We start from the raw sequence: 10,008 nt of genomic DNA, 5'->3' as shown, positions 1-10,008 counted from the left end.
TCAATATAATCTATAATTCCATTTTGAGAAAGACCTAGTGAAACTGAAGAGGATCCTGAGGTGAGCTTTAGAAGTGAGTTAGGGTGACTGCAAGCTGCACGAGGAAAGATTGAAGGACCTGGGCATACTTAGCTGGGAAAAAAGGGGCCAAGAATGGTATTTGATTCTTTGTAAGACTGCTATAAAGCAGAGGCAGAACACTGTTTCTCTCATGACAGAGGGTAGGGCATGATGCTGTGAATTTAGACTGCTGCAAAGCAGATTTAGATTGACTCTCAGGAACAGACCCCTAACTACCAGAGCAGTAGGACAATGGAAGAAGCTGCCGAAGGCAGCTATGTACTTTTCTACACAAGAGATTTTCAAAAAGAGACTGGGGATGCCTCTGGGGATGGTTTGGGAACAGAAAATACTGCTTCTGTGTAGGATGTTGGACAATCTGGACACTTCCAGCCTGTGATGCTATGATGCTGAGCTGCAAACCAGCTAGATCAGCAGGTCACAATTTCTCCATAGCTGGAATAAAGCAGCTAGAGCGAAGAGGCCAGATTGAGGTCAGCACTGAGGCTGGGTGCTCAGAATAAGTCCCATCCTTGTTCAATGGGTTATCATGGTGCACCCCTGCCAGTGTGGCCAGGAACACCTTTCCTGAGGATTAGGAAAGGGAGTGAAAGAGGCATTAGAGGACACTGGAACAAAGTTTGTTGAAGCTGCTTTGGATCAGGCCTCACACTAAACACCCCTTTTGCTCATGGTAACTAAGCTCCTACTGCATTTTCCCTTGTGATCGTGGTAACCATGCTTCTGCTGGATTTTTATGTTGCTTCCTTAGGGGTCCTGAAATTCCCAGACAAATTCATCTTGCCTCTCCTCCCTTAGGACAGGGCTGGAAGTGGCTCTGGGGTGTAGAGGGGGCTGCTGTGTTCTCCCAGTGGATCTAAATCATAGGAGGGACACCAGGGGCCAATCCAGGTGGAGCAGAGAGGGTAAAGCAGCTCCACTGATTTCCAGCGGGGTGAGTGAGGGGAATTCAGGAGGCCTGCTGTGCTCTAAAGACCCATACATTTCAGATAAGCAGAGATACAGAGAGCAGACCCAATCCTCCTGCATCCCAACTGGATGATGCTGGGACAGCGAGTCACTGTTTTGAGTCAGGGGTGAGTGTGGGGGTCTGTCATCATCAGGAGTTGGGATGTCATCAGGGTGTAGATGTCACTCTCTGGCTCATGTATGTTCCCTAGCATCCTCCAACATCTTCTGGAAGGTGGTGAGCATGGTCTGCCGCACACACGCTGTCAGCCTTGGGACATCATCTGGGCCCAGCTCCTGGGTCTGCACATGTGGCAGGATCTGGATAGTGCATTCACCTGTGGGGACATTGTGCCAGGGGGTGGGGGTAGTGAGACACAATGGGAAGAGAAGTGAAGGGAAGGGGGCTCTCAAGCCCCTGGGTGGGGAAGTTCATGCCAGTGTCACTCCCCAGTGCCCACACTCACCTGTTGTGAACCTCTTCTTCTCTCTGTTGAAGAAGGTGTTGTAGGATGATAACACCACGGGGACCACAGGCACCTGGGAAAGATGGGAGGCACAATGAAACAGGATGCAGGGGAGGGAACCAGCAACCCATGGAGGGGAAAGAGGGCTCACTTACCTGGGCCTGCACAGCCAGGTGGAAGGCCCCATGTTTGAAGGGCAGCATGGTGGTACCATAGCTCCTGGTGCCTTCAGGGAACACCCAAACTCGCAACTGAAACAGGAGAGCACCTGGATGAAACAGTTCTGTCCACGGGCCAGCACCTGCCTGCTGCTGTGACAATCCCACGGCCAGGCAGCCCCAGGGCATAGGAAAGGGCAGGTACAGGGGGCCAGGTTGGCTGGAGCACCTATGTCATGATCCATATGTCTCCAGGTAGATTCAGTGGGGACAGTGAGGTGTCCCCAGACAGCCATGCCAGATGTCATGGGAGGTGGTGGTACCGATACATGTAGCACCCTGTTCTAAAGCTGAGTAAGGTTTTGATGACAAATCCCTTCTCCCCATGGGAACAGCCTTTCCCAGTGACCCCAACATGGGAGAGGCCATAGCCTTGAGTAAAATCCTGGCCCAGCACAGAGCAGGGGTTGACATGGCAGTCAATCAAGACACATGGACACCCTGAGCCAAGGTCTGGACCCAGGGCCTCTGTTTTGGCAGTCACAGAGCTTATCCTGACCCTAGCTCTCTGCCCCCAAGCTAGTCAGGCAAAGATGGTGTTAAGGTACCAATGGGCAAATGGCCAGAGTGAGAGCCCACGGCTAGTGTCTGTTTGTTGGAGGAGGGGGCTTGTGGGGCCTCAAATAAACATGCCTGTCCTGTACCACAGCTGTGCACCTGCCCACCCTGGGACAAGAACCTGCAGCTTTGAACACCTGGTCCTCTGCCTGGAAAGGGAAATTCCCCACCTGGAAGAAACAGTGAGTGGTTATCCCCCAATGGGCCACTACAGGATGAGGTGGGAGTGGGCATATGACCTCACGCTCAAGCACACCCAGCTCAGTCCCTGGTCCCACTTACGTCCTCCTGGTGCATGGTCCGCGCCACCTTTGACATGACACTGATGGCACGGTCCGTCTTACGGCGGTCAATGAAGATGAACTTGGAGAGCCAACAGCACAGGCCAAATGTCCCCATGTAGAGAATCTCTTTCTTGGCAACAGTCACGCAGCGCTCTGGCAGTGCCTCAAACATCACTGGCATTGAAGTGGAGAAGGAGTCAGCATTGGTAGTCTGGGGCTCCCCCTGCTTGGCCCTACTGTATTCCTGGCAGGAAGAGGGTAGGGAAAGCAGGAGCCAGGAGCTCCCATAGAGCATGTCACATCACTCACAGCTGACCTACCAATAAAGTCCACGTTGCTCTGGTGATTTGCAACAATCACATAGGGCCCCTCAATGTCCAGGTTCTCCTTCCCCTGCACCTTGACCTTGATGCCAAGCAAGTATCTGATGGGACACATCACGGTACGTATAATTCTGCAGTGGATGATAGAAGTGAGAAAGAGAGAGAGCTGGCTGAGACGGGGCAAGGCTAAGAGACACGGACAACATCTATCCTGCCTCCTGGCATACAGGAGCTCAGAAGCAAGCTGACAATGCTACTGCCTTGCCTTACTGCAAGTGGGCAGAGTCTCCTCACACCTTCACAGCCCTTTGAAACACCAACCAGAGAGAAATCACTGCTCCCTTCTGCTATATTCCAGGCCTTGGGAGCTCCCAACTTCTCTGCTGTAATACTGACCCCAGGACACTCCAGTGTTGGGACAAGACCACATCCCTTTCTTTTATATTAAAACTACCAGGAATCCCCAAGACCACGACACCACAACATCCCCTCTCCCATAGCATTGCCATAGGGCACCCCCACGACACCACGACCTCCCCTCTCCCATAGCATTGCCATAGGGCACCCCCAAGACTATGATCTGACTGCATTCTCGCTGCAGCATTATGTCCCCTGGGCAAGGGTGACTACTCTTGGTTTCTCAGCTGCAAAGCAGGTGGATGACATCCAATCTACCCACCTCGTATTTTCCACAGTGCGTCCATGAGCAACAAAGAATGGCAGGGAGACGATGGAAATGGCGATGAGGTATCCATCGAGCACGGTCACCTTGGTGTAGTACCTGAATGTGGCACTGTAGTAATACATTAGCAGCCCAGTCAGGATCAGAATAAGCAGGTTCCCCAGAACAAGGGACAGCTCCATGAGATCCAGAGGCAGGAGGAGAGGGAGTCCTCCAGAATCTGCAAGGGAATGATACAGTTCAGGGCAAAGGATCTGGGCTGGGAGATGCCTGTGCATGCCCCAGTGCCCCATGTGCCATAAGCCCATCCAGCAATCATTCTTTAGCTAATCTGGCAAGTAATGCTAACTTCCTGCCCAGCTCAGCTTAAGTAGGGAAGAGGGGCTGGGCAGTTTGGCTCAGCCAGCATAGCCTGAAGCATCTTGCAGTTAGGGGACTAGCAAATCAACCTCAGTTTTTTGCCTTTTCCCCTGTCCCCTGCCTATGTTTCTCTGTGGAAGTACTGTTGTTCTAGTATTCTCAAGGAACAATCTTTTTTCTGCATTCCAACTTTCAAAAACAAGGTCCATGTCTTATTCAGATGTGTGCGGTATGCAAGAAATTACAGTACCTGTGAAGCATGCATGAAGAAGGACATAGGACACTTCTATTAGCTTTAGTCTCCTAGTTAACTTATAAGAGCTTGTAAATACATAAGCAATGGGCTTAGCCCATGTAGCTCTCTACCTGTTTGCCATCTTACCTCCAGCCTTCTTCTGTCCCTGCATGCAGTGTGCTCAGGAACTTTGGTTCTCACTCCACGGTTTCTACCATCATTATACCTCCTTTTTTCCCAGGGTTTGAATCTCTCAGAATCAAAACAATTAGTTTCTCTATGTAGTAGGTGTTGGCACTGGATTTATGGCCCAGACACCTTGTTCCAGGTGGACCCAAACCCTCAGTTTGACCATGAACTTTCCATTAGATAATAGGCAAATTTTGTGCATATATGTGATAGCAGATAAGAATAATGCAAACAATTCTATGTCTACCAGTCCTAGAGCTGTCACCAGAGTCAAGGTACATCTGGCCACTATGCAAGCATCACCCTGAGGTTCTTTCTTGAATGTCAGGTGTCGGCAGCCTGGAGGTCAGAGGCCGAGACCCACTCTTCCCCATTGGGGTGGGTAAGACAGGTTGATGGTATACCCTCTGTCCATGGTGGCCTCAGGTTCCCCTCTCGGGGGCCCTTTGCTGCTCTGAAATCCCTCCTTTTTTATTCTTTTTTCCCATATGATGACTCTTCATCTCTGGGCACATTGATTGGTCTCTCTGTGGTTGTCCTACTGTCCACTTCCTGCCCTGTCAGCATATTTTTTTTTTTTTCACAAACCCATCACATGCACTCATCCTAATTTGGTTCTTTCTGGGCCCCCTAATTTGATCCATCTACCAAAACTAGAAATCCCAAGGGCTCTGCAGATGGCCACTATGACCTAGCCAATGTGGCAGAGTCTCTTATCTCTGCTATGGAACAGTGTGGTACGTGTCTTCAGTTTCCCAGGTTGTGTGTATGCTTGCTGCTTGCCTGTGTCAGAAACAGTGGGCCTTGAAGGAAACTTTTGTCACAAACAGGCTTTTAGAAATCAATTAACCCTTGCTATTGCCCTGGACCATTGTCCAAGTACACAGTTACTTTACCTATAAGCCAATTCTCAAAAGCAAATCTCTAAATACCATTTCCTGGCCATCAGTAGGTTTTCTTATTACTCTACCTCTAGAGGTGGTAACAGGAATGTCAATGTCCATTTTTTCATTTGGATTTTAATTGTCTGTTTGAAATTCTGTATGTTCAGTAGACTCATCTGGTATTGCTTGCTCTCCTGATTGAGATGCTGATACAGGTTCCATTTATTTCTCCTTTGCATTCCTCTCTTGAGCAGTCCTGTTTGTTTTCATCAGATCCCTTCTGTTTCTTCTGTATGTGGAATAATTGCAGTCTTGGTCCTCCACACCCACTAGGCAGGCTGTCCTATGGGGACTGTAAGAAAGGTGGGACAGTCCCTGGGGGGAGCTGGATTACAACCCATGCTATGGCTGCATATGTCCATCTCTCTCACACTGTATGGTGTTAGAAGGGGGCCTGATCCCTCTCTCTAGGAACAAACAAACAAAGAAACAAACAAAAAAAAAGGAGAGAAAGAGGAGCCCCCAGAACTGCCAGAGTGAAGACATAGCCAAGGAGAGACAGTCTGAAAGCCCACAGCAGCTATGGAGGCTGTAACACAGATGACTCTGCTATGGAGGTTTGACTGTAGGAATGCTGGCAGCTGGCCTTGCTGGATCCAAAGGGTTGAGCAAATCTGGTTTCAGGCTTAGCAAAAAGAACATAGGAATACCAAGGAAATGGTCTCACCTTTGCCATGGGACAGGCTGCAGATGATGTCCTGTGTGCCTTCCCCCTCACTAGGCATGTCTACTGCACATTTAGTTGACTACCTCTGAACTATATTCAGGAGTGGGAAGCAGCATCAGATGACAATGGGCCTATGCTAGTAAAAACTATAGTCTCAATAAAAGAATCAACAACTTGGTCAAATTATTAAGTTCAAAACAGGTTCTTTGGGTAAATCTGATATCTTTTATTAGACCAACTCAAATAGTTGGAAAAATTCTTTTTTGCAAGCTTTTGGGTACAAACACCCTTCTTCAGGCAGAGGAAGCATCCTTCACGCAGCCAAGATGCTTCCTCTGCCTGAAGAAGAATGTTTGTACCCAAAAGCATGCAAAAAAAAGAATTTTTCCAACTATTTGAGTTGGTCTAATAAAAGATACCAGATTTACCCAAAAAACCTTGTCTGCCTGTGTCTTTAGACCAAAACAGCTACAACCAACACCCGTAAGTTCAAAATAGACACTTGAGCTGCAGTTGCTGCCATCCCTACAAAAGATTATGATCCTTCCTGACACCAAGATAAAAGTCTCAGAGGGCCAAGTAATACTGTCTTAGAAATGTGTGGCCAATTCAAGGAGAAAATTGGAATAAAGAGGAAAACATGTCACGACTTCTTCAGCCACCACCAGAACAAGAAATAACTTTAGAAAAAAATATTGGGAAAAGATATCAGCCATGGGATGACAGAATTGCCAGCATCTCCTACTAGACTTGAGCAAATTACAAATGATCAATGACAGGATGAAACTTGCCACAAACTAGTTCATTTTTGTCAAAATGAAGGGGGCCATAGGACTCAACTTCCAAAAGACAGTCTAATATTATAAAAGCCTACTCTGTCTGTCTGTCCATAACGCTTTATTTCACGCTCTGATTGGCTGACGGAAACAGCCATTCAGAGTGCTCCAAGCAGGGGGAGTGCCACGATGATTCCAAAGCCGGGTGGAGGACCGGAAAGGGGGTGTGGGAGCTGGGGCCAGCAGCGCCAAGGGCAGCCAAAATGATCAGGGGCATAAAGGAGTTGCCAGACCTGGGAAGACAAAAAAGGCTGGAATTGTGCAGTTTGGAAAGGAGAAAGCTGGGTGGGGATATGGTAGAGGTCTGTAAAATCTTGAAGGGTGTGAACCAAGTGAATAGGAAACTGGTATTCACCAAATCCCAGAATGCTAGCACTAGGGGCACCTGCTGAAATTAGTAGGTGACAGATTTAAAATTCACAAGACAAAGTACTTTTTTATGCAACCTGTAGTGAACTTTTGGAAATCATTGTCACAAGAGGTGGCTAAGGCAGATAGCAGAGCCAGGTTCAAAATGGGATGGGATAAATTCATGGATGATAGATTAATGGCTATTGAACACAATGTTTAGAGATGTTTCCTCTGACATCTCTAAGCCAGTAAATGGTGGATGCCAGGGATAAATCACTCTAGAGATATCCAGTTCAATGTTCTCCTTTATGGCATCCATTTCTGCCACTATTGGAGGCAGGAGGCTGGGCAAAAACATTGGTCTGACTCAGTAGGGCACTTTTTATGTTCTTAACAATTTTAAAACTTGCTATTTTGTAGTCCGTACTGAGCAAATCCACTTTCCACTCCTCCTGACTGGGCTGAATTCTCAGCACATCTAGAAATCAATCTTCTTCATCTGTTTCTTTAAGGGTGATTTTTTTTTTAGTCTGCGGCTTTGTGGATTTGCACATTTGGGTGAAATGATGGTCTTTGCCACAGCAATGACGTTCTTACTTATATGTAAGTACTGCATTGGTGTAGGCACATTTTAAATGTATTTATTTATTATTCTGATGTCTATCCCGCCCTATCCAGAGCAGCTTACAACACACAAACAACCCTCAGTTAGGATCCCCCAAAGAACCCCCCAAGACCCAAGAACTCCGGCTTCTCAAAGCTTGACCACCACTCTCCTGCCCAGCCTTACAGATGAGCAAACCCTCCGACCAATCCCAGCAACAGCTTTCAATATCTGATTGCTCTTTTTTTTTGTTTCTTTTGATTTCAGGCCTTTATTAGTAGCAGGACATCTTCCAGTCCATGGCTTTATTTCTCATTTTTTATTAAATGCAGGTTTGTATAGCAACCTATGCACATGCTTTTTCTGCTTCACCCAGTCCTTTCGGTTGTTTTGCCATCATTTCATCATTTCCTTTGCTTCACATATGTCTACAGTCCTTTCCAGTCTCCCATAACAATTTTGCCCACAGTGAATCTGTAAGAATACTTCATGCAATGCAACTCTTACTGAGGAAGTTACACAGTGCCCAAAATTCATAAGTCTGTGCTGCCGGTTTTAACCCTGTTGTACATTACTCTGTATTTTCCCCATTTGCCTGGCTTGCGGTGAAAAACATAGGCATCTCCTATGTCCCATTTTCCCTTGGTGCACAATGTGCCTCAAACATACTCACGAAGACCTGCATTTTCTTTCCCTGCTGAATTCTGAAACTGAAGAGTGTTAAACACTTCTATTGCTTCCTGACCTGCCACATTGAAAAACAAAGCAGTTTCCAACCTTTCATTATTCTTGTCTAGATCCACTTACAGTGTAATACAGTTCAAATACCTCCATTTTGTCCAGTTCTCTGCTGCATTTCCTACAAACACTAACATTCCTGGGGGCTTGAGCCAATCCATGTTCTTAGTCTTCTCATACATTCAGTTTTATTTCTGACAATATATGATATTTATAATGCACACACTTAGAAGGACACTGGACACTTACATTAACTTTAGTCTCTAATTAACTCAGAACAGCTATATACATACACACCAGCAGCTGGCTTAGTCCATGTGGCTCTCTGTTTCTACAAACCCCTTCAGCCTTCTTCTGTCTCCCCAGACAATGCACTCTGATAACTTTAGCTCCTAATCCATAATTCCTACTATCATTACAAAGTTACATGCACATATTCATTCTTAATGCTATGAATTTCTGGGAATACTGCAACACTGCACAACCATAGCATAAACTGCGTGTCCAGATGCTGAAGTGCCTGCTCATCTGGAGCAAAAAGAAGCGGAGCTTGAGCATGAGAAGAAATGTGGAAGTACAGACAAATTGCTGACTCAGAGAAGAACTTCTTTGTTGTGGGTTTTCCACTTTTTTGGTGGAGCTGTCATTTCTGATAAGTTAAACCAGGCATGAATATATAGACAGTGACTGTTTGTAGTGCCGAAACATCTATAGAGCTAAAAATGTAACGTGTTAACTTACCCTGGAAGGGTATGCTCAGGAGAGACAGGAGAAGGGGCTGTGGTGCGCCTAAAACTGTGATGGTGGCAGAGGGCAAAACTGCTTCAGCTAGGAAGCCATTTCTTGATCAGCCGTCTCTTTACTCCCTGAAAAAGAAAAGCCTGGTGGATTGTTAGTAGCAATCTCTAAATTCTCAGACTTTTAGCAATCTGTTTGCTCGCTGCCCAAACAAGCCTCATTCACAGGTCTGCCTGCTTACTATTCAGACAAGCCTCAGCTGGTTCTGACAGCCTGGATGAGCCTGATTGCTGCCTGCCTGAGTGCCAGCAGCTGGCCCAGTTTCAATATTTGGCAAGGCTGCTGTCATGGGTGGAACCAGGGGAGGTGGTACTGTGCAGTTGTACTCCACCCCCTTTGGTTCCTGTTCTACCCAAACTTTAAAACCAGCTGCTTGGGGGAGGCAGTGCATTTCTATTCAGGCAGTGCTGAAAGACTCAATTGACTTCAGGGCTCATCTTCTTCCTGATCCCTGCTAATCTTTCTCCACTCCAGAGGCATTAATGACCCTCTATCCTTTCTAATGGTCTTGATGTTTCATTGTTATTCAAACTATGATTTCTTCTGCAATATTGCTGTCTGTTAGCCATTCTTGGTACCATTTCTCTTCTATTTCACAGCCCAGCAGGCTGTTTTTGGCTCTAGCTAAAAACTTTAACTCTGGTGTGGTAATATTCATTCAGGTGCAGAAATGGTTGACAGTGAAATATTGGAGGTACTGTCAAGATGCTCAAGAAGGCTAGATT

General features: G+C 46.7%; 1 protein-coding gene across 2 annotated transcripts; it reads right to left on the bottom strand.

Moving 5' to 3' along the window:
- On the bottom strand, window positions 1-9,562 carry LOC102559540 (1-acyl-sn-glycerol-3-phosphate acyltransferase alpha). Of its 2 annotated transcripts, none has more exons than XM_014604384.3 (7): window positions 9,227-9,562; window positions 3,559-3,781; window positions 2,877-3,010; window positions 2,555-2,730; window positions 1,652-1,747; window positions 1,497-1,569; window positions 1-1,367 (listed from the first exon to the last, which is right to left on the bottom strand). In XM_014604384.3, exons 2-7 carry the CDS (start codon window positions 3,741-3,743, stop codon window positions 1,225-1,227), a joined length of 807 nt encoding a protein of 268 aa, XP_014459870.1. In that variant the 5' UTR covers window positions 3,744-3,781; window positions 9,227-9,562; the 3' UTR covers window positions 1-1,224. The 2 variants fall into 2 exon arrangements, with proteins under 2 accessions (XP_014459870.1, XP_059570236.1); XM_059714253.1 differs by lacking the exon at window positions 9,227-9,562 and adding an exon at window positions 5,316-6,174.
- Between the last annotated feature and the right edge of the window lie 446 nt (window positions 9,563-10,008).

Source organism: Alligator mississippiensis, chromosome 11 (assembly GCF_030867095.1).
Source record: "Alligator mississippiensis isolate rAllMis1 chromosome 11, rAllMis1, whole genome shotgun sequence".
Classification (NCBI taxonomy): Eukaryota; Metazoa; Chordata; order Crocodylia; family Alligatoridae; genus Alligator; species Alligator mississippiensis.
Note: the sequence above shows the minus strand (reverse complement) of the source record. Positions and strands in the feature narration are given on the sequence as shown.

What these genes read in the sequence shown, in the direction of transcription:
- LOC102559540 (XM_059714253.1), bottom strand. Translation starts at nt 5,349, where the DNA reads ATGGACATTGACATTCCTGTTACCACCTCTAGAG. An exon ending in TCCTGTTACCACCTCTAGAG is followed by an intron (nt 3,782 to 5,315) that starts GTAGAGTAATAA and finishes ATTCCCTTGCAG; the next exon opens with ATTCTGGAGGACTCCCTCTC. An exon ending in ACCTGGCTGTGCAGGCCCAG is followed by an intron (nt 1,570 to 1,651) that starts GTAAGTGAGCCC and finishes CATCTTTCCCAG; the next exon opens with GTGCCTGTGGTCCCCGTGGT.